Source organism: Crassostrea angulata, chromosome 10, assembly GCF_025612915.1.
Source record: "Crassostrea angulata isolate pt1a10 chromosome 10, ASM2561291v2, whole genome shotgun sequence".
In the NCBI taxonomy this organism is placed as follows: Eukaryota; Metazoa; Mollusca; class Bivalvia; order Ostreida; family Ostreidae; genus Magallana; species Magallana angulata.
This window is the reverse complement of record NC_069120.1, coordinates 588,057-613,182: the sequence shown is the minus strand read 5'-3', so window position 1 is coordinate 613,182 and position 25,126 is coordinate 588,057. Positions and strand designations below refer to the sequence as shown.

Genomic DNA, 25,126 nt, shown 5'->3' with positions numbered 1-25,126 from the left:
TTCACACAGAAGTTTGTTTACACATGGCGACTAAGTGGTTGCACTTTCGCCGCTAGTCACTTTCACTAATATTTAAACGCGATGTTGGGATAGATAGCAAAACAAATCCTGAAATATGTCGGTTCTACAGGTAAATTTATTTGCATTTTATGGTTTAGATTTAAACCTTCATTTTCTCTGAAATTTTATTTTCTGTTATATTACAGTATATATTATTTAAATGCACAATGAACGGTTTTGCAGGTTTAAACGTGTTGTTGATTTTTGTGCATACTTAAGGCATTTAAAAGTAAGAATATTTTATTTGTTTAAGACGCGGTTAAAAGGATTTTCTTTAATACAATTTAAAAATATATTTTTATAAGATATACAGAAAATTAATTCATTTCCAATGTTGTGCTTTTGCAAAACATAATTTTATATGCAGTTAAACCATGACGTTCATCGCTGTTTTATTTCAAAGTGCTCTCATCCAAAATAATTTTTTTCAAACTGATTATTGCATTTGCACTTACAGTGTATTCCAGGTGGAATTCAGTTATGAAATCATATCTTGGTATATTTGAACATAAAATAGTTTAATTTTGCACATGATTAGGCCTGTATAGATAGATTTAATTGGTATCATGGTTATTTGTTAATTTGATGAAATAAAAATAAAGCTCATTTGAAAAGGTTCTTATTTAGGCGTACTTGACTAAACATGCAGCTAATTCATTTTGCAATCAATGTATGTATATGTAACACACAAAATTGGTATAGGGATTTCACTTTTTAACAATCCTAAATTATTAAACTAATTGTGAGTTTTGCAGCAATTGATGAAATTAGTTCTTTTAATTTTTTCTACTATAAAGACTTAGTTCCTATTATTTTATTATAATTTTTCAATGTTTAACATTAAAAAAATGTTAATTATTCACAATGTCCAAACCAGGTCTAGAAAACAGGGTGAACGATGAGCAAAAGGAAGGTAAATATGGAGTATACAACAACAGAATATTGTCTTGCCTAGACTCCTGAGCCTGCATGCCTTTTTTGTTACGTTATCATTACAGCAAAGTCAGTTCTATATTAAGATCTCTTCCTCACAAAAACACTAAAAAAAACTATCCCTCAAGTTTCCTTTGAACTTTAAACTCTTGATCATTATGTTAACTTCAGTAATACAAATTAATTGTTTCATTTTATTATTAATATCCTTAAAAATTACGTAGATCTACACTCTGTATTGTTCATATATGTAGCTATAATGTTTGTAGAGCTGGTCAAAAAACGAGCAGCTAAATTATACATTTTGCTAACTTTAAACCGGGGTTTATATATTGACCAAAAATTTGTAAAAGTCAGCAGTAATAGTGGCCTTTGTAATCAAAGAAAAAAGAAGTAATGTTCTTATGTTGGTTTTCTTCCAAGTCCTTGGAAACCTGAACAAACTTTAGGCACAAAATTAGAAAAGGGCCCTTTTTATTCAGCACACATGGTTTCACAGACACTACTTGAATCTATATACAGCTAGTTTCTTGTTTTCATGAATGCTATGCATTGCTGGGTATTCGTAAGAATTTATATACACTTATGAAAAGAATTCATGGATAACATTGATTTTAAAAGGAAAGAACCATTTGCTATGCATTCAGAGCTATAACAAAACACAGTGCAGAGTAGCTATAAAATAGAATGGTTATTAATAACAGAATTGTAGCTATAGCAGAATAGCGGTTCCTTTATAGCTCATGTGTATGTTGCTAACTGTTTTGTATTTCAATGAAATCAATATTACAAGGAAGTCAGTGTAAATTTGAGATGATGTGCATTGAATGAACTTTTGAAGAATTCATGCATGATATTAGTACTATGTAAATAATTAATGTTCATGGCAAACTCAAGGGCCAAAAAAGGTGATGGGTATCTCTTGATTTCAGAACAAGATTGTTTTATCAGCATTTTATAATTATTCTACATTTGTATTTATTGTGTATGCTACAATTACATTTACTAACATATAATTTAGAAAAATGTTACTGAAAGTAGTCTGTGTTTAGATTTGCATTTATACAGGAATCTCTTCTTTTCAGAGGCTTTTTTATTAAACTTATTCAAAGCATGTGCCAATTTATTGTGAATGCACTCATAACAGTATCTGTAATTTCGCAGATGAAAATCAACAAAATGTTTTGTTTTATATTTTTTTTAATGAACAAGATATATTTGGTTTCAAGGATTTCTTTTGTTACATGCATGCGTACAGAAGTGCAAGCATCATCTTGTATTAATTAAGATGAAGCTGTGTAATTTTGTGTACTGGTAATTATGTTACTGGCACGTTATGAGAACAAAAATTCTGAAATGTTTTACTAGGTGTACATATCCTGGGTAAACTCCATCTTGAGTGAGGTTGGACTGGAAATCGAGGGAATTTCCGACATCCAGGATGGGAAAGCCCTGTGTCAGGTCATTGACCTGTTGACTGGGACCACGGAACTCCTCAAGGCCGCTCAGGTATCTCAGAACTCTGCACACCTGGAACCTACAGGTGGATGATGGACACCTATAGTTATATATAAATTATAGTAAACTCAGTAACATTTCAGTTTTCAAGTTAAATGCCTGTACTCAAAGACATTGATTGTTAAAAGTTGAAAGAATTTGTTTTCATAAAACAACTGAATTTGGAAGTCCTTCATTGGTATCCATGGGTATTATTTGGAAAAGGAATTCTTATAGCCCTCTTTGGAGGACTACACTATTTTCACAGGCTTATCAATCTAAAAAAAATCACCTCTAGAATACGCAAAACTTCCTTATACACATAAAAGTGAAATAATTGATTTCTTATTCTGTAATATTTATTACGTATACTAAGAGATGAAATGTATTAACTTTGATTGCAGGAGGAACGTTCCAGCGACCCATTGCGCTACCTCCGAGCCTTAACCAGTCACATGACCAAGAACAGAATAAGATCCACCTTCAAAGCACAAGGTAGGACAATCATATGAACGAATACTAGAGTGATGTATTGCATGATTTAGATTAAGACCTATTAACTATGGAGTACCTTATTTATTTGTGAATGGCTGGTTGAGAAATATTCAGCATTAATTAGTTTCGGTGAGCATGTATCATTTTATGCATAAATGATATATATCATTGGATTGCTTGTGTATCTCCTGAATATTCATTGCAAAAGTATGCAGGTATAAATATTTGATTTTTATTAATTTGTTTGGAAAGTGGACTCTATAGAAATCATGGAAGTGTCTGGTCTCTGGGCCCAAAACGCAGACCAGTTTTAAAATCATTTTACAGAGCTTACGATAATAGAACTGTGTACGCGGCTTATCTCAGACTCCTATACCCGCTGATACAGCACTTTCTCCTGTTTACTGAAGTCAATGGAGCCCTTGATAACATATTTAGACATTTTTTTCCTATCAACACTTAACTGTACTTTATTTCTGAACAGTCGAGTTTCTATACATGATAAATTAGGTGTATCAGTGTTTCAGTGACCCCGAGATAAAGGAAGGACTCCTAATACACACAAGCAAGTGCTCTCTGTAAAATCTGATATTTAACACATTCTTTTTAAAAACTGATTGAAAGCCATAGTTATTCATTCTCATATTTGGGATAATTTGATTCATCTGGTGTTTTCATGGGAGAAATCTGAGAATTAAATTATAGGAAATACTAGCCAAAGATTAAACAGAAGATTTAAAAGTGCGTCTCTTTTACCTTTCATATCTTCCTAAAATTTTAAAACCAAATGTCACTTTAGGTGCCAAATGTTTATGTAGGTTAGAAATTGATTCTTATCTATAATCTGGAAAGTGATTTATAAGTTGTGATTGCATGAATTTCTAAGTAAATAACTTTTCATAAATCAGAAATTTTTATCAAAGAATTAAGGCACAATATAAAGATATGAGATGTGAAAGAGATCTACATGTATTTTGTAATTTTATTTGATAGAGAGACCAATGGTGGGTAGGAGAATATACCTTAATTAACCACCCCCACCCCCACCCACCAACCCCCCTCCCCCTCACTGAGGTAGCCATGTAGGTGAACTGGTTTATTGTAATTTAATGTCTCCTATATATTGAATTTACTGAAAACAATTTGAAGCAGTTTAATGTGTGTTTTAGAAACAAAATTATGACTACTTATAGCTGACTGTTTGGAATATTTTTGCCTTATAAAAACCAAGGGGTGCAGTGGCGTCGGAAGCAAATTGAAAGTTGGGGGGGGGGGGGGGGGACTAGACTAATCAGCAATCTTGACAAGCCACACACAAAAAAAGTTAGTTTACCTTTGATTCCAATTTTCAATATCACTATTTATATTTCCATTTTTTTTAAGATAAAGTTTGGAACAACTTTTGTTTGCCGCGAGAAAAAGGGGGTGCTGGCCCCTCCCTGGTGCTATGTGCCTGATGGTTAGGTCTAACTTTGCAAAAAAAAGTAGGGGGTGGGGCTAAGATTGAATTTTGTAAAGTGCCATAAAGAAATGACTGGACAAACCTAAGTGTGACGGTCAGATCAGTTCAATACTGGTGCCAGATTGCTCAGTTAGTAGAGCACCTTACTAGAGATTCAGTGGGTCCTGGTTCAAATTTCTGTCTGGTCCTTCATTAATTCTCCTATCCCATTACATAAGCATACCTTGTAGTAAGAAGGTGGCCGAGTGGACAGGAGGCGGTCGGTTACAGAGTCTTGGGTCAGGCACCAGGAAATAAGTTCATTACTGATCAGCAGTCTACATTCTGAAATATTATATGGCATATTCAAATTGATCTTAAAGTAAACTTAAAAGAATGGGCTGAAATGAGTGGGATTTTTTATTGGAATTCTATCTTGAGTTTAAAAACAGGCCTTCATTAATTAGGCTAGAGTGTCACCCTTGCTTTGTGCATGAATTTAAAAGATTTGCAATGATAAAACAGCAAGGCTGTTGATATCTTTATCACAGTCGTGGATACAAAATCATTTGAATCGTAGAAATCCGGTATCCTGTGTCGAAGGCACGTTACTCCACTCAGTTAGAACGGCAGATTATGAGAGATTCACAGTCCCACGACTTTGTCTACATTGACTTAGAGACACTAATGTCAATTACTTTATGGGCTGGTCTTTAAATTTAATATAAACCTGGTAAATATGCCTGGATCATCTCTGGCGGACACTCAAGCGTAAGGGGTTCCCCGCGCCCATTGACAAGGTTACGTGCCGACCCAACACAGTGGGAAATACGTGCAGGTACTTGCTGCAGAGGAAGTTTTATGATTCTTTTACTTTTATTTCTGTGAATTGGATGTAATAACAGTGCAAGCTTACTAAATAGGCCATTAATTCTTCAGGATTTACTCTATTAGTTTCTAATGTAAGTTTTTACCTTCTTAAGTAAACAGTATTATGTGGCTTTAAATCCTGGGTAAAAATGTTTTGTGGCTTTGGTGGAATGGGGCTAGTCAATTTAATTTAGTTATTAGCACTCTGATCCATTCTATGAATTATTTATAAATTCCTTGATAATCAGAATTAATTTGTACATGCTTTGATTTTTTGTAATTTTCAATTCCACTTTTGGGTACATGTAGTTTAAAGAATATACATGTGAAATCTTCGATTACACTGGACATGAATACCTTTACTCCAAATGATTACAAAGGAATCATTGACACTTTAAATGATTAATGAAAGCTAAAATAGATTCTGCTGATACTGCAAAGTAGTCAGCAGGTGTCGAATTCATTGCTCAATATAACAGGTACATGCACTAGTAGTTTTGCCTGGTGTCTGGTTGACAGAATTTATCAGACACAGAGAATCAATGGAGCCTCTATAATAATGTATAAAATACTGACATTTAGTTAGACATTTTGAGATCAGTTTGAGATCTGTTGACGCGCTGTCTGGTACAAATTTAGCAAAGGCGTTGTGACACAAAACTCACCCAGAGGATTTGAAAACATAAGTAGATGTCATTCAATGCTGTGTGTTTTGTATCTTCTGTTTTATGGGTAAATTGACAGTTTACAGATTAAGGTTGTGTATCTGAGCATTCTCCCTTATGTATGGGATATCCACCCAGACATTTGCTGTAGTTCTGAAATAGGCTGGCGGTCGCTGTATTTTAAGGTAGTACATGAACATATTGACAATTTTTGTGGTTTTTTTTTTTTAATTTAGATTCTTAGGATGGTAATTGGTTGGAAATAAGACTACATAAGAATTACATTATTAATTTATAGACCCCTGAATTCAGTACAAGGGTTTAACCTTACCTGCTGCTTTCGGGGGTTTGTATTTAGAGATTTTTGATAGACTGTTTATTTAGTGTTAACCAAACTCTCTCATCCACTGTTTGTCTTTTTTGTTTTACAGATATACTTGATGGAGACATTAAGTCCATTCTGGATATTTTATGGCTGACCATTCTGAATTACGGAATACACAACATTGGTAAGCACCTTCCTATCTGAGAACAAACAGACCTCAATGGGCCTGGAGTGTCTGAGAGATTTACACTGTTAGTAGGGTCATTCACTAGTCATACACGCAGAACCAAGAAACGGACAAGAAACGGTCGCATTCATTGTATGATAATTTTATGGGTGTAGTGTTATTTAGATGCTAATATACCCAATAATAAGTCCAGGAGTGATATCGAGAGTAACGCAGCCCTTTAACATGTTAATAGATGGTGATAAATACGTGACCGTCGGATTGTATTTTGATGAGATTTAATAAGTAAACCAGGATATTGGGCAAAGGTAGGGCTTTATTATATATCAAAGAGTTCAGTCAGAACAAAGGGTTCAATTATTTACATTTTTATAAAGAGAACCAAAAATGCACAACTTAATTATGTTTATTAGAAGAATTATTTTTATTGTGCTCCGTTTATTTCTGAGCATTGAAGTTCATATCCGTGCCAACGTTGATCCATGTAGGGCTCTAACCTGTTGTAACTGCACCCCTCTGTAAAACGGTGTCACAATATTGTTCCAGATAACAAAAATTACGGACATCAGAAGATAAATAACTTCAATATTTTTCTATCTTTTATGAGAGGACTTGAATACAAACAATATTTCAAAAGGATTTTGCTTTTTACCCCAAGGGTGGAAAATAGTTATTTTTTCTGGTAATATAAATATGTACCCCCGTGTCTAAGTGAGTTAAAGTTATTGGTCAGGCCTGGGGTGGATTTATTGGAGACTTACGTTCTGGACGAAAATGTCAACATACCAATGGAATCAGAGTACTTGAAGGCAATCTCCATTATAAGAACCTGTCAGAGTGAAAGATCAAACTTTAATGAAAGACTGGACCCAGCCTTAGATCTCTTGTTACTGTTAAAATATTGACACTGCAGGGCTTAAATAGGTGCCGCTTTGTTTGCCAATTTATAGGAGGTGACTTTTGGTAGTTTTTTTTTTCACTTGAACCAAGGTAATAATCTAGACAGACTGCGCTACCCTCTTCCATTAATGGGATAGGTTAAAATCAGGGCAAGTTTACGAAGTTCATATTATGTTTACATTAAGCTTATTATAAACGAAATATTTTAATTGGTGCCAGAGTGCAGTGTACATTAGATTTCAATCAAAGTTCTTTGGAATAACCATTTCCTTGCTAAAGGTAGGTAAAAGAAGCTGTCACTTGTAACAATTTGGACCAAAACAAACTCATCTGTAACTGCTTATGAAGGAATTTTGATTGATTTTGTGTTGGTCATTCATGCATTATCCTAAATTGACCTCCATAGGGGATTTGTTTACCACCATATTCAGGCAAAAGCTACTACGATCCTGAAATGATTACATTCTTTGATAGCGGTATAAATAAGGATAAGATGGGGAGATAAGGCTCTGATTGTATGGGGGACAAAGCGGTGTGCTGAGGCTTAATTCCACACTGGGAGACTTGTGCCGGGGGTGCATTCATTGTCAACAATCAATCATGCCAAGGAACTCCGTTATTACATGTAGCAGAGGTTTGGCACGGCCTGAGGGTACTGTCGATGGAGGGAACCCTGACCTAGCAGACAAATTCTCTAACTTTTTATTGGGTCCTGTGGATGGAGGGAACCCTGACCTATCGGACCAATTCTATGACTTTTTATTGGATCCTCTGGATAAAGGGAACCCTGACTTAGCTGACTGATTGTATGAGTTTTTAGGGTACTGTCGATGGGGGGAAACATTGACCTAGCCGAACGATTTTCTGACCATTTAGGGAACTGTCAATGGGGCGAACCCAACCTAGCGACTGATTCTTTTATAACATTTTAGGGTACTGTCGATAAAGGGGACTAATTCTCTGACCTTTTTCTATTTTAGAACAACCCCCCCAGGAGAGAAGTGTGGGCGTTGCCAAGAAGCACCTGTTGGAGTGGTGTCAGAAGGAACTCAACACCGAGTTTGACTCGCGCAACACACTCGCTCACAAGTAAGTTTATTGGAAACAGAGATTACATGTAATTTTCTTAGGCAAGTGTAAACTGAGTTGACCCACAGACATACGCTTACAAGTTATTATAAATGGAGCTTGGCTCCCACAACACATTCACTTCCAAGTAAGACTAACTGAGTTTAAATATTGCAACGCTTGCATTCAATGGTAGTAGCCTATTTTACTGTATGTATAGGGATACCATATGATATACAAATCAGATGACAAGATCATAACAGGAGGTTTCTTGGACATATTTGACATGTCCTGGAAGTTTTGTAAGATTCTGTTTCTTGAACTAGGTTGTTATTTGCATGCTGCAAGTAAGTCTCCATATTGGTTTCCACTTATTCGGTTTTGTGAGTGTGCAGTTGTTCTACCCGCTAAAATGTCAACAATCTGAATTTTGAGACAAATTCCAATGAGCTTTAATCCACAGCATTTACAGCAAAACAATTTATGATACAAGAGAGGGATCTATAATGCATTCATTTAAAGTTCTCCATAGAATTTGTATGGTTTCATTATAATCTTTTGCCATTTTAGAATTTCTAACATAATGGTAGATTATTTTATTGAGATATCATTAATTCCATATGCAATAGAGTGAATGCCTTGTGCACACAGAAATTGAATGTCAGAAGAACTCATTTTATGTAAAAATTGAATAGTTTTGTTCAGTATGAATGGCTGATTTCATGAATGTTGATGTGTTCAGACATGTTTTTGATGGCAACTGATGAAGATCTAGCTAATAGAACAAGTCTATCAAAATGGCTTCACTGAAAATTTACCTCATTCTTTTCAAAATTGAATCATTGGGCTTAGAGGTACCTGTCCATGGATAGTTCAGAGAGGCTTTATTTAAATATTTAACTGTTTTACATACAATACTCTGGCTTTTTCGGTTTAAAGGTATTAGATGTAAATATTTCCATTACAGATCAGAGACCCTTCTTTAATGTTTGGCTATTATTCACACTTCACTAGTACTTCAACACTTTTATCCAGTAAAGGACCTCTCTATTTCCAAATGTAAGCATTTAATGGTCCTCAGTAAAATATGGTATTCCACGTCTCCTGGGCTCTCTGTATGTATGAGTGGAGGAACCATGGATTCTAATTGTTGGTCAAATGGAGTCTAATGGGTTATGTCTCCCTCAAAGCCAACCACACACTGAAAGTCAGATATTAAAACTAACTTATGATGGTTTGAAAGCAGTTCAGCTTATTTTATTGTTTATTTCAAAACTTTTAAAACTGTTTTTACAGTCATTAGTTGAAATTCCGCACCTATGGTGAATTACTTTTAATGATCAAGAAGTGCTTTTTCCAGTGGTTATTGAACCCAATGAACAAAGGTGCAAAGGAAAACATACATTTCTTCTCCATATTTCAACCTTGACAATGCTAAATTTTCAAATTACTAAATGAAATGAGGAAGACGTATGTTAGGCCATTGCAAGTTTTTTCTTTGTTTAGCGTCCACCCAAAACTCAAAAACCTATCTTTCTATCAGGAAAAAAAACACAAACCTTAGAAAAAAAACACAACTTTAAAAGTTCAACAAAATAAGATTTGTTATATATTTTGAAGTTTTTTCTTCATTTTGTAACAAAAGTAACAAATACCTACCATATGATTTCCATTTTGAATGTTGTTATATTTGATTTCTGATCCGGATTTTAAAATGCAATCCTGAGTCCGACATATGAAAAAGCGATCTAATTTTATGAACAACAATTGATTTTTTTTTTTTTATTTTTACATCTCAAAACCAATCTGTCCGCGGACGCTAAACATAGAAAAAACTTGGAATGGTCTTATTCTGTGGAATATCATTTTAGAAAGTCTGACAAATCGTTCATTCAAAAGTACTGTGGTTTCATTAATATTCAAGGGTATCAATTTTCGTGGATAAAGTGAAAATCACAGTTTCAAGGATACGTAAATTCATGGTCAATGACACAATCAGTACAAAATGTTAATAGAAATTGCATTTCAATGAACATTTAATTTCATGGATCAACTTAAAAATGAAATCCACGAAAATTGGTGAAACCACAGTAATTGGAATATCTGTCAATGAAAAGATACAAATAAGAGAGCTTTTGAATCTATTTATCAAATGCAGATCCTTAATCTTTAAAGTCTCCTGTATTAAACCACCCTTTCTGAAATTGAAGAACAAAATTACAGCTTTTAATAGAATTTAATTACAACTCTAGAGTGTAAATGTCATTGTAATTGTATATACCTGGCTCGTTTATCTACATTAACTCAGGGCCTTTAGAATAAGAAAATATAATTCTCAGAAGGATTAACTGGTAATAGTACAGCTGAAATAAAGTTTGTAAGGTTCTTCAATTAGTATGAGAGGTATGTTGGATTTCTGTCATTTACAGAGGTGATTGACTGTCAAGTCGTACTAGCAACATTCATACACCGGTGTGTGTTCACCAGTACAGTATATAAATCTGATATAACTGGGTTAAACTCGGGAAGGATTAGTAAGGGTGTTAAAACCTTTGCAATTATAATCTTTAGGTCTAAACAGACTTTTTAATTAATTCATGTGTCAATGTTATTAGGGTTATTTGAATTGTACAAGCAATATTGACGCCTGACTAGTACAATATTTATGTGATATTGATAGCTTGATTTAAGTTGGTAGCTCTTCATTGTGAGAGTGGTATTGGAGAAAAAAAAAAGATCTTCGTGCTTCTTGCAGCAGAGCAAACAAATTATCGAGATTGGAAATGTCCCAAATGTCTCGTTAGAAAACTCCAAATTGAAGGAAATGATAATATGGCGGTTCAAATTATCAAGAATTAATTTTCTTTTTAAGTTTGCACAAAAAGTGTTGTTGGTTTAGCAAAAATGTATAAGGCAACATGAAAAATCAATATTTTTACTTAAGCACCCCCGATTCCTATGCTTCAGCCTGAATAAATTGTTCTTGATCAAAGTTATCTCGTTTTTAAGTTAAAGACTTAGATTAGCTAGTATATACTTGACTGCAATCAGTGTTTGCCTTTTCCCTTTCAGAATGGCTTAACACACACTGACATATTGCCATTCTATTTTATAACCGGCTGTTTAACTTTGTCTTTTTTTTTCATTGAATTTCAGTCTATGTTACTCTGGGGATTGGTTCATCAAACTTTTACAGAAATTTGCTGATAGAAGTGACGGGATTCAGGTAAGATTCTCTCTTGTTACTCAACCAAACACACAAACCCATTTTCAATTTCAGCAAACTATCATTATTCTAGTTTCAAAAACCTTTGCAATTTTTTTTTCACCTTTGAATTTCAACCCACCTAGAAGAACCCATAAAAAGTTTTGATATTTGTTGAGATATGTAGATATAATTTATTAATTTATTGGGTAAGGATCTAGAACGTACGTGAACTTCTCCCTGTAATGGCAGGGACCCATGTTTACCCATTCCCCTAAGCTCTTCTATTAAGTGTTTACACATTATCTACATGTTTGCACGTTTGATCAATATTTCAATGTTAAATATTTTGTTTGCTGTTCATAGCCTGTATATTGATGAGGACTGTTTGAATATTGAACTCGTTCTGCAGGATTAAAAGTGGATCCAATTTTCTTTAGTCCTAAACTCTAATGAAAAGGACATATTTATAGGGGATGCTTCATCTTGCCGCATTGATTTATTTATTGTGACATGAGCCATAAGGAAGTAATAATGTGTGTCCATAACCTGTACTTTACCCCATCATTTGATATAACCAGCCATTCATTGATAGTTTGTCAGAATGAATCAAGTCTTAGCCTGGTCTCAGAGTTAATGAAGTCTTAGCCTGGTCTCAGAGTGAGTGAAGTCTTAGACTGGTCTCAATTTTATCCCATCATTTGATATAACCAGCCATTCATTAACAGTTTGTCAGAGTTAATGAATTCTTAGCCTTTTCTCAGAGTTAATGAAGTCTTAGCCTGGTCTCAGGGTTATTGAAGTCTTAGCCTGGTCTCACTTTTACCCCATTATTTAATATAACCAGGCATTCATTGACAGTTTGTCAGAGTTCATAAAGTCTTACCCTGGTCTTAGAGTTAACAAAGTATTGAAACAAAGTTTTATGCAAACTAATATACCGTACGAGCCATTGGGAACTTACTCTGACAGATAAAACTGAACCATAATCAGTAGATTGTGTGAAGTTTCATTAAGATGAAACCATCTCCATTCCAAGTAAGGGACTACTAATTTTGACCTATGTTCAGAAGCAGTGAGGGTTCTTTATATTAAATTGACTGTGGCTTTGGACCTTAGGTTTTGTCTTATTTGAGGACCATTACTAATGTAGTGGCCTTCTTCAAACTGCATAGGGGTGCTCTGAGGACCAAGAGATGCAATGCTGTTGATAAGAAGTGAAATAACTAAAACACAGGGGTACTTCCTGGACTTTTGCTGCCAAATTTTGTCGTAATGTCATGATGCATGCTCGAAATATTCTAAAGATCGATATCTCCTGAATAAACATTCCAATTATAGATCACGAGACATATAAATGTACAGTACGCCTGTGTTGTAGTCTTTATCAGACTTTGGTCATGACTAGATATGCACATTTTGTACAGAGTGGTCTTAAAATGATCCACTGAAGCCCATCTGTTTGTCTTGGATGGCTGTTGTATGTAGCTCAAGGATGTGGAAGTCAAAATGGTCATTCTTGAGATCTGTGCAGATCCCCAACTAATTTGATTTCCTCTCTTTTCTTCTTCTTCCAATCACATCCTAATAGCTGCATGATTCATCAAAGCTTTACAAGTTGGTACCAACATGTCCTTATTCTGACAAGAAAAAATTATAGATTAGACTTGGATCAAAAGAATTACAAAGACATTTTACATATATCATGTCAAATTATTTAGAAATCATATATTGTTTTGTCAACCTAGGGTGATATTGAGTACTTGTGTATAGGTCTGACCTTATTGTTAATATTTGAATTTGCACAATAAATCTGAATGCATTCATGGAGAAAAGAATTTATGATAAAATTAAATACACATTATTCCTGTAGAACACTCTGTGTATATTTACACCAGAGTCTCCCCAGACATCTGACCCGGCCGTCTATAGACAGATAATGACAGGTATTGATTGGTGTACACCTGAGATAATTGATCAACATTTACCTTTGTCAGGTGGGCAGTAAGGAGAAGGAACTAAGTGGTCTGCTGCAGCAGTTGGAGACACAGCTAGGAATCCGCCACGACATCGTCAGGTAAGTCAATGAAGTCATCGTCCAGGTATTGCTTATAGTGGTCAGGTAAAGCTAGGAATCTGCTGCAACAACATCAGGTAAGTCAGTGGCAAGGTATGCTATTCTTCAGGTATTTACCTCTAATATAGCCCAGGTAAGGCTGATTATCCTCCACTACATCATCAGGTAAGTCACTTAAGTCGTCATCCAGGTGCTCATTTCTTATAGTGCCCAGATACGGCTAGGAATCCCCCACCACATCATCAGGTAAGTCATCATCCAGGTACGCTATCCTACAGGTACTCACTGCTGATTCTGCCCAGGTAAGGCTAGGCATCGGCCATGGCTTAGTCAGGTAAGCTATTGTGGAGGAAGCCCTCTGCCAGTACCGCCCAGGTGTTAACCACAGGTAAACAAGGAGACATGCCTCCTATTGATGCATTGCTGTGTTTCCTATTTGCTCGGTTGTCATTATCCCCAGGTGTGCAGTTTGTGATCAGACATGGAATTACCGAGCTGAGCCGAGATTGCCCAGTAATTGTACAGTGATTTATGTCTCCGTGTGTAATGTCATTGAAGCCAGGACAAAGTGACAGCTCAATATTTAAATAAACAGGGAAGAAATGTTGGACATTTTGGCAATTCCAATGGAACGCTTTGTTCAGAACCATTGGAAATCTGGATTACTCTACAGGAGCTATAGTGAGCACTGCTCACTGATTCCACGTGTAGATAGTGGTAATATTCTGATGCTAAACTTGTAATGTAAACAGAATTGTTTAAATGAAAAGTTCAGACTAAGATTATTATCTTAACATGGAGGGGTAATTGATTATTTGTTTACCACAAATTGTTTTGATTGACAAAGAACATGGCATACCTGTAGTGGCTTTTGTATTTTTGTGGAGTTTTTTTTTTTTTTTTTGCATGACTCTGTTGACCCAGTGTCTAGAGATTTTTATTTCATTGGGAATAATTGGCAAATCATTAAGTTGTAATGTACTATTGTTGCAAAGAGAGATTATATCATCAGCCTGTTTTTATCCTTGAATGGTTTTTGATCATTGGACAAAACCTGCCGGGTTGTGCTAACCTGTTTAAACGTACATGCTGAATAGTCAATACCTTTATGAAAGATGTCTGGCCACTTTTTATCTTCCACAGTTATTTATTCTTTAATCTATCTTTTTGTGCTACCTGAATGGTGTCTTTACTTATATTTTGTATGAGAACCCTTCAATGCACAGATCAAATCGTGAACGTAACCCGTGAGACACCGTACAATTTATAGACCATCATGGGGCGAACTTAACGACGGCATAAAAAAGTGCTTCTTCAAACTTAACGTGAAATATCAGTACTTTAGTCAAGGAAGAAATTGAAGAGTTGGCTGATGTATTTAAGAGTAAGACTGAATGGACAAGGCTCTACCAAGAGATTGGAAATCTGTCTTAACTTGTTTAGAGAATGCTGGCTTTTTAATTTTTTAGCTGTGCCTTTTATAACTGATGTTTTTATCTTGCCTCTCTTTAGCCCAGCAGATGTCATTGAAAGCATCATAGATGAGCACACGTTGATGATCTACATTTCTCTGCTGAAAAGAAAGGTAGGATTCATTAGACTTAAAAAAGAAATTAAGACCATTTAAAAGTTTTATTCTTCAAAAGAGCAGTCACACAGAAATAACTTGGCTATAAAATTGAAGGCTTAACAAGATGAAGGTTTTATTTGATGGTGTTTTTATTGTCGTACAGTGATATCTTGACAACGGTGTAAGTAAAACCAAGTGTCTGTAACATTACTTACCTATTACATCTATATATATAACATATTGCATGAGCTTTCTCTCTCATTACGCAGTGTCGGATGTAATCATTCTGTATAACGAGGTGGAAAGTGTCCTATGTTAATGCATATAAATGTCTTCTTAATTTTCAATCTCATAACCATGCGATTTTAGTGGTAGTTTAAACAAATAATCAGCATGTGTTTGGGATTTAGTTTAATTTTATTGATGTATTCAACAAATACCAAGTATATCTCTTTACCTTATGCCTGATTCATCAGGAATGTATCTTTTTCTGATTTCATTCTTAAACTGTCATAACTATTCTGGAATCTGTCAGTACAACTTATTTCTGCTATCGGTTTTTGCCTCTCTCTGAGTTACCATGGTGATGAATGAGATTTTTTTTGCAGGTTACAACCAACTCCCTGTACCAACCTGAAGTCAGCTCAGAAGATAAAGGAAAGGTAACTAATGCCTGAACAAAGATTCACCATTCCACCTTAGCTGTAAATATTGTAGCAGTTTGTAATATATAAATAGTGCCTGTTTGGGAAGGTAACAGTTGAAATTGACAGCCCGAGAAAACCATTGTCAACCAACGCAAAGCGGAGGGTGACATTCCTTTTCGAGGGGTGTCAATTTCAACTGCTACCCTCCCAAACAGGCACTATTTTTTTATTATAATGAATGTCTTGATGTCAAAGAAAAATTGTAGGAGTGATGTGAATTCTACGGTGAACCATACATGCATAATGTATGTGCATGTAACAATTCGTTGTGTTACCAGTTGTCAAGTGTGTTGCTAACACTGAGGGTAATAGAACAGATAGAAAGGATTATAAACTTCGTTTAAACCAATCAGATTTCAGTATTGAACATGAAAGTTTAATAATATTAGTTCTTCTCTTATTTTGTTTAGCTCTCCACAGAAGACATCAAAGGAGCCGTGACTGGTTATCCTGAGAGAAGAAGAACAACATCAGCTGACGCAGCAGACGACAATTCTGATTGGTTCTCTTCCTCCAATGGATCCGTGAGGTCCGGGGACCCGGATGTTACCCCAGAAGGCGAGAATCTGATTATCAAAACTATCTCAGAGCAAGTATCAGAACATTTGGAGGGTAATGAAGCTGACGATGATGAAAGTCTGAGTGTGTTATCAGGGTCCGCATCATTGCTTAGTGACAAGAAAGACAGGCTGCCGACAGCGAAAATCCAAACAAGTGAAAGTGACACGGAGGACACCGCCGAGAAAGAAAACAGAAAGGAAAACAAACCTTCAGAAAGCGGTGATAAGGACGATGTCCTACAGATTAACATAGATGAAACAGTTTTAAAAGAAGTACGTAGGGAACCATTTAGGACAGAAACCAATGTCAGAGAACCACTGCCGATCGTGTCTCGGACAGTGAAGCGACCCAGGACTACTGACTCTATTATGGCAGACGCCAAACAAAAGTTTGAAAACCGAAAACAAGAATGGCAAAAAATGGAAGAAGCTCGCAAATCTCTTGAACATCAGCCAGAGGGTGACAATTTTTCTATTACTTCGAGTGATTTGGACAAATCGAGCATGAAGGAGGGAGATTCAAAGTCTCAAGAGGAACTGGAGGATATCAACACAGAAGCAGGGTATCAGGGGACCTTCGGTACAGCGCCCCCTTACTACTACCCGGGGATAGGGCGGGGCATGCCAATCTTTATCATGCCTGGACAGGGGAATGACAGCCCTGAAATGCAGTTCTTTATCCAGGCCCTGAGACAAGCCCGACATGAGGCGAATTTTCATGACCAGGAAACAAACAGGCCGCCAGGCCATTCTCAGGGTCTCCATCACCTGCTGGATCTGAATGCTGTGGATGATATTGCTCCAACTGTTGATCCAGGGAGCCAGAAAAACAAAGGGCGAGCACCAGAGTCAGAAGCCAAGGTTACATTTGCACCAAAGGCTACGCCTGTTTCAAAGCCAGGTAGCAGCTGTCATGTACCATCTATGTCTACCAATAAACGTGGAATACTGGAAGTTGTGGGTGATAGATTTGAGACAAGTCATAACTTGTTGGATTCATCAAAACCGTATAGGGATGCAAAGGGGGCAACGAGTAGCGAAAGTGATGGAGAGCAACGAAAGTTTCCTAGAGTGGACATTGTAGAACCGCTGAAAGAAAAGATACAGAAGGATTTAGAGATAGGAAGAGACAGGAGAGGGGAAAGGAGATCCCCCGAACGGTCAGGATACAGGGTTCGTTCATTGACCCCTGGGTCAGGATTAGACGAGGAGACTTTCCCAAAGTCAATCCTAAAAGACAGATCATCTAGCCGATCCAAGTCGCCCAGTCTAGAGAGAACGAGTCCGGAAAGATCAATCAACAGGGAAAGGCTCTCCAGGTCTGTCGATTTCACCCAGGAACGATCGCCAAGGTCGAGTTTAGAACGGTCCCCAAGGTCGAGTCTTGAAAGGTCCCCTCGATCTAGTCTTGAAAGGGGATCAGCTAAAGGGGACCAATCTCCGAAATCTCCCAGGTCCAAATCCCCAGCAGATCAGAACCAAGGGAAAGACGTGACGTCACCAGGGCGACACAGTAGGGAGATCGATCCAAACAGACGCCTGGTGAGAGTCCTCAACCGAGAACTCGAACTTCTGAAACTAAAAATGGATGTTTTAGAAAAGTCAAATTTATCAGACGATACGGAGTTGGAAGACATTGATAGACTCACAAAGGAACTATCAGAACAAGTGCAGGAGAAGATTTCTAAGAGCCCGGAGTCGAGATCCCCGCGCGTTTCTCCGGTGAGGTCGCCTCGGAGATCGTCCAGGTCACCAGACTTCTCGCGAGGCAGGATGTTCAGGCAGCGAGCAGACGACACAAGTCCTGTGAGATCGAAGTCTGAAACGAGGCTTCACTCCTGTGCCTCCCCTGAAAATCTCACGCCGGACTCATACACATCAAGAAGTTTACAGGATTTGTCAATCTCTGACGCCCCGGATGGGAATCTGACCTTTGCCCCGACACGAAGAGGACGACCTATTAACCTTGGGTATTCTAGTCCAATAAGGAAAGTGTCGGAAGAAATATGGGGGATTGACACCGCAGATAATCTTGGATACGATCCCAAGAAAATAGAAAAATGGAAAAAGCTGACAAATAAAACCCGTATATCTGACCAAGATCTGATAGAACTGAAACAAGCTCTAGCCACCGCCATCACTGAAAATGACATACTGCAGGCAAAGTTAAAGAACTCGAACGTTGAAATGACCGAGAAAATGGAGAAAACTAACGATGTTCTGAACGACTGCAGAGCTCATCTCGCGAGGTCTCAGGCAGAAAATATGGAGCTTAGAACGCAGTTAGAGAAAGAGAAAACAAGGAACGAGAGCACAGAGGCGCGGCTACGTGAGACGGAGAAACAGCTGCAGGCCTCCAAGACAAGCATCGATGACTTGGAGACCGAACTGGAGCAGACTAGGAATCTACTGGCGGGCAGCAGTAAGAAGGACATACCCACGCTACAGTCCCTCACGGAGGAAAGAGACAACTTCAAGAACGTCCTGGCAAATACACAGAGGGAGAATGACGAACTCAAAGAGGTAAGTACAACTAGTTCATTACGTATGAATCTGTACATGTGTCTGGACTTGTTAGTGGTAAGCAACAGTGTAGAATATTAATGTAATAATTCAATAGTGTAGAATATTAATGTAGTTATTAAACATTTCTAATTTTAGGATCTGGCTAGAGAGAAGAAATTGACCGGCAAGCAGCAGAGTATCATTGGTGACCTGAAGAGCATCCTGGACGACGCCAGACGGGAGAGAAAACAACTGTTTTTTGAACTGTCCAAATTCCAGAAGCAGGGTCATATATCGAAAGTGAGTGGGATAATCGGGAAATATATGGAAAACGGTCTTTACGACGATGATGATGATGACGAAGACTTTGAAGAACCATTAAATGGTTACTCCATCAAAAGTCAGCCAAATGGCTTCCCCAAAGATTCTTTTGTGACGCCAAGACGACGAGAAATCCCGACTGACGTCAAGATGACATCAACACCGACATACCGGTCCCGTTCGGAATCTCTCGGCAGCTCCCGGCGTATGTATGACGATTCATTCTCATCTACCCCGCATAACCCGAGTTCCTTCACTTCCGGTCGATCTACCCCTGTCTCTGTCGGACGCGAGAGTGGGTACGACGAGATGTCGCCGCCAAACTCTGCACGCCACGAAATCTATCCACACAGAAGAACGCCCTCTTATAAAACAGCCTTCAATTCATCTCTCGGTGACGCAGACGATGATTCAGTGGATGATTTAGAAGTTCAACGATACCTCACTAAGCGACCACCTGGAAGATATGACGAGGACAAAGACGAGCAGGAGAACTACGGCCGACGAACTCCGAGGAAGGAGAATTTAAGAGCGAACAGTCCCAGTCGCAGCAAGAGTCCGAAAGGAAGAGATCGTGAATTGGCTGATCTACAGGACGAGAAATCCGCAAAGAGACAACTAGTGTATAGTCCTTACTTAATGAATTCTAATGATGCAGTTCGACCTCAACGAAATTACGTGATATCTCCCAGAAACACGCGCTATGAAAACACCAAAGAAACAATAGAGTGCATCGTGGAGTCGCCCATTGATAACCGATACAAGGAGGAGTACCAAAGGGCCAGTCGGTACGATACCCGCAGTCCCAGTGGCGACAAGACGTTCATGAAGGCTTTGGAGTACGCCGTACAACAGGAGAGCTGTAACCGCTACTACAACACGGACGACTACGGGCCGCCCTTCCGGTCCTCCAGCTACGGACCCACACGGTCGGCGTACGGCTCCTCCTCCTCCTCACCGTCAAGGAATAATCCTAACATCAGAAGCATTCTCAAAAATGCTAAAAGCGAAACCAACCTTAGTATTAAGGAAGGAATCAACAGCGCTCACCGGCGGTCGTTTAATTCTCAGTCCACGTCACCCTCTCGTAGTCCGGCTAGGACGCCCACGAAAGAGATTGGATCCGTGCACGTACCCCCATACACGTACAAACCATATGACGGCAGCAATACGTGTTCAACCCCCACCAAACCCATTTACTCCTCCCCGGGACTCAAACGGACCAGCTCCCTCCGCGCGCCCCGGGATATGTACGAGGACGAGTTATCTCCCGTCCGCCCCGTGACCCCTGTACGATACCAGCACCAGCCTTTGTAAGTATTTGTCCGACCTTGTTTTCGTTCTTCGGTATGTTTAGGGGGAAATAGTAGTAAATAAAACTGTTTTATAGAATTAGGTACTGAAAATGGTATTTGTTTATTAACAGTCAAATTATTTGGGATAAAGGTTAAGTGATTAAAATGTAAACATTTTAGCGGCAAATTTTGGTTAATGTTTGAATTTTTATTGTGATGCTATCATTTTCAATCATCCCTCATTTAATGGAATACTTTACATACGCATGTTGATAATTTCAGATGATACTAGTAAATACAAGGTGAAAATTGGTTACTCTAGTTCACCATTATATAGTTCATTTATTTTTGGAATATATCTTCACTCCCTTGATAGTCAACCCATAATTATTCATTTCAAACGACGCTTTCTTGACCTAAGCAATTCCTGGACGATACAGAAATACAAATGTATCATTATTAAGGCGGCCGTCAAGAAAGGGTTGTTTTCACTTTCGTAACTCTCTACATACAAGTCATGTACTTTGGTTTTCTACTAATCTGCATGTGCTGACGCTGCTGTGCCGTTCATCATTTAATCGCATTGACACAGAATGTGGACTAATCACGCTCTCATACATTTTGTTCGTTTTAACCATGATTTTATTTGAATATTTTTATTTTCGTTTTCTTCACGTGAATTTTAGTGCACTTATGCAAAATTCTATAAACGGGGTTTTATTTTGGGAAGTTTTAAAATCTTGGAAAAGAAATAAGTCCCGACTTCTAACTATGAACTTGAGGTTCGCTAGCAATTCTGTGTTAAATGCGCGAATATTGAACTGCATATCTCTGAGGACCTCTCGAAACCATTTAATCTAACATTGAAAACTTGCAAAAGTAAATACAATTCATTTGATTTTAATTAAAACAGTAAATTAAAATCCGTAATTATATAATACGGACAATATATCGATGCTGGTTTAAAATGATAAAACAAAGTACTGATTTCGTTGTATAAACCTAAATGGTTTCTAAGGCCCTATTCCTCCCTCATATAATCAAGAAAGTAGTTCCTAGCTGAATTCCTCTATATATATTCGGGATGACGATTATTCTCTTCCAACAGTGGAAATCCGCCATTGTTAACTGAAGAAGAGAGGAGATATGCAGATATTCTTGTAGCAAAATACACCAAACAACACGGCTTCGGAAGAACTGTGACCATATAACGTATACACAATATAGCCATACCCCTAGGTTTGTAGCGTTAGGGCATCTCTATGATTCGGCTGCTGCAATGCTCAAATAATCAAGAATGTTTCGCTGAAAATGTTTGAACAGCTTCTTTATGAAATGTTTTCCTTTTCTTGGAAGATACAAGGAACGCATTGAAACTGTTGTGGAATAATGGAATAAAATTGGGGAAAAGTAAGGACTGTAAAAACTTGTGCGGCCGGGGCATAATAATACTAAAATAGTTAACAAAATTAATCGTAATATATGTATATTTAAGGTGACGGAAAATTTGTTTTTGATTTTATTTAATTTTAATGTTTTTTTTATTTGAAATGTGCAAAGTAACGATTGCAAGGTGAATGGGGTTGTCAAACAAGGCTTTACTAAAATTGAGGGGGAATTTGCCAGATCCGCTTGTCACTAAAAAATGGCGGGTAATTCAAAAAGCTCGTTATTTCATTTAATATTTCGAACAAGACGGCGATCGATTTCAGGTGAAAAACGAGTTGTTTGGATACCGATTGTGGGGTTTGAGGGAGGTTTGTTCTTCAATAAAATTGACGAATTCTTGTTGGCAGAAAAACTATTCGCTTTGACATGGAAGAGTGCGTTGATTGTGACGTCTGTCGGGCGAGGTATAACACTCTCCGTAAACGTCAGCAGGGGACACGACTCAAGGTACAAGAGTTATCGAACCTTGATCCAGTAAAGGATTATCAGGAGATTAAAGAAACAGTCTTGTTTGGCAATCTTTTCACCTTTCTTTGTTTAATTCAGTATTTGGCAGTAAAATTCCGTTAAACATTTTCAGTTTCTTCTACCTTATGTTGCATGTAAATTTATTAATCTGTTGCATGATATTCTCTGTAGTAACTCTCTGCATGAATGTATGAACATAAAAAAAGATTCTATATCGATGACAATGTTTCTTCTTTTTGAATAGGTCTCCAAGTTTCAAGCTGATATGTGCCGCAGCTGCGAAAAAGAATGCCGGATTTAACGTACGACGACTTCCTTTTGCAAATACTAGTAGATAGGGTCAGACAGCAATTTAGAAGGTTCCGAATTATAGAGACTTTTTGCATCGCGAGCCTTTGGATATCTGATGGAGTTCAACAAAAGTTATTTTGAAATTTATTGTCATTTTACGAGAAGTTCCTTAGTTGAGTGCGAGATTATGGCACAATTTAGAGAGACTTAGTCCTTTATGTTAATTTATTTGACTTTTAATAACTGAGAGAGCTGTGATATTAGCCATTTTATTTATCAGTATGTGTATATTTATATAGAGTCCGTCCTTTTTTCTTTTTTCACCTGTATTTATGTTGCACTGTGATATTTATAGAAACGGTAACTTGCCAGAATATTTTGAAAATTCATTTTGTGACGTCATTGCTTGTTTTGTTGCCGATGTTCTGTTTGATTTTCTATTGATATAAATGTATTTTATCTATATATTTCTTTTATTTAAGAATTTTGAAAGAAAAATTTACGTCCCAAATGAACTTTTCAAATGATTTATAATATTCATTTTAAGATTTATATCTATCTTTTATGATCTTGCGCCTTTTGTGATAGAACATGCATAATCTCTACAAATATGACCAAACTTTACATTTAGTTTTGCCGATATCTCCCCGTTATGACACGGATACTGAGTATTTCGCTATCAATACCAGATCGGGCTAGGCTCTTGTGTACATTATTCATCTGTTATGTACTATATACATTTTATTCACTAGGCCTACGTCATAATGCATGTAGGTCTATACATATTGTCACTCAAACTTTGCAAAATCATGCAGCATTTCCTCAGTAGAATTTAATGGCTTGAGGTTTTCCTCCGGCTTTTTCATCATTATGACATTTACGTGGTTTGGGGTTCGGTCAAGTTTTTGGCTAGTACGTTTTTACTAAATTTATTATTTTTAGCAAAAAAATAATTCATTGTGGATATTGGGGAAACTGCTGCACAGTAAAATATGTAGTATAATATTCTAGATATCATTTTTAAAGTTAAGTAGGTGGCTTTTTGGAACAGTATTATATCATGTTATTATTATATTATATATTATGTCATGGTAACATGTATTTCTTCGGTGCACGGATAACAACGACTTCCATCTTACCTGGCCGTTACCAGGTGTACCTGGTCGGTATTGACTGAGTGCACGTGCATGCACCAGGGTTCGCCATATTTATAATGGCGACGCTATGTGAACTTGCTCATTATTTGTAAATTTTAATTACAATGTTAGATAAGAATAAGTATTGTGAATGTTGTTTGTTGGATTTTTGATCGTAGAGAGAATATGAGAGTATAGCTAACTGTTATTCAAAATAAAAGTAACTGAGGAAATAATAATCGGTTTTTTGTTTGTCGGTGTTTTAACTAGATGTGTTGAAAAGAGCTAGATGGCCGTGGCTATTTTACACTATATTCACCTCCTTTGACAGAAGAGCGTTGTATGACGATATTAAAAAAAATTCCCGATTTTAAAGCCAAAATATTTGGAATTTTTCTTTGATAAATATTATTAACCGGGTTTTCCAACGGAAAAATCCGGTTATTAAAATGGTGAAAATGGCGGGCGGGCGGGCGGGCGGCTGCCAAAAGGGTACCCTCATTGTACGGATAACTCCTCCTACAGTTTTCAAGATAGGAAGTTGTTCTTTTGCAGATCAATTGTACATATATCAGAGGTGTGCATATTGCTAGGATTTTGATTTCCGATAATTTATCGACAAAATACCAGCTTTTGAACTTAGTCATTTTTTGGCGAAATATTGCATATAGGGAACCCTCATTGTACGGATAACTCCTCCTACAGTTCTCAAGATAGGAAGTTGTTCTTTTGCAGATCAATGGTACATATATCAGAGGTGTGCATATTGCTAGGATTTTGATTTCCGATAATTTATGAAAAAAATACCAGCTTTTGAACTTCGTCATTTTTTGGCAAAATATTGCATATAGGGTATCCTCATTGTACGGATAACTCCTCCTACAGTTCTCAAGATAGGAAGTTGTTCTTTTGCAGATCAATTGTACATATATCAGAGGTGTGCATATTGCAAGGATTTTGATTTCCGATAATTTATCGACAAAATACCAGCTTTTGAACTTAGTCATTTTTTGGCAAAATATTGCATATAGGGAACCCTCATTGTACGGATAACTCCTCCTACAGTTCTCAAGATAGGAAGTTGTTCTTTTGCAGATCAAT

At 37.0% G+C, this 25,126-nt stretch overlaps 1 protein-coding gene across 7 annotated transcripts; it reads left to right on the top strand.

Annotated features, from left to right (window-relative positions):
• On the top strand, nucleotides 1–24,264 carry LOC128168317 (uncharacterized). Of its 7 annotated transcripts, none has more exons than XM_052834542.1 (14): nucleotides 10–130; nucleotides 938–973; nucleotides 2,362–2,502; nucleotides 2,895–2,985; nucleotides 6,393–6,470; nucleotides 8,354–8,462; nucleotides 11,598–11,667; nucleotides 13,644–13,723; nucleotides 15,236–15,308; nucleotides 15,902–15,955; nucleotides 16,411–19,083; nucleotides 19,222–20,699; nucleotides 22,478–22,577; nucleotides 22,843–24,264. In XM_052834542.1, the coding sequence occupies exons 2-14, from the start codon at nucleotides 959–961 to the stop codon at nucleotides 22,897–22,899; spliced, it is 5,019 nt and encodes a 1,672-aa protein (XP_052690502.1). In that variant the 5' UTR covers nucleotides 10–130; nucleotides 938–958; the 3' UTR covers nucleotides 22,900–24,264. The 7 variants fall into 7 exon arrangements, with proteins under 7 accessions (XP_052690503.1, XP_052690502.1, XP_052690506.1 ...); XM_052834546.1 differs by lacking the exon at nucleotides 22,478–22,577 and adding an exon at nucleotides 22,038–22,091; XM_052834544.1 differs by lacking the exon at nucleotides 22,478–22,577 and adding an exon at nucleotides 21,790–21,920.
• Nucleotides 24,265–25,126: the final 862 nt, after the last annotated feature.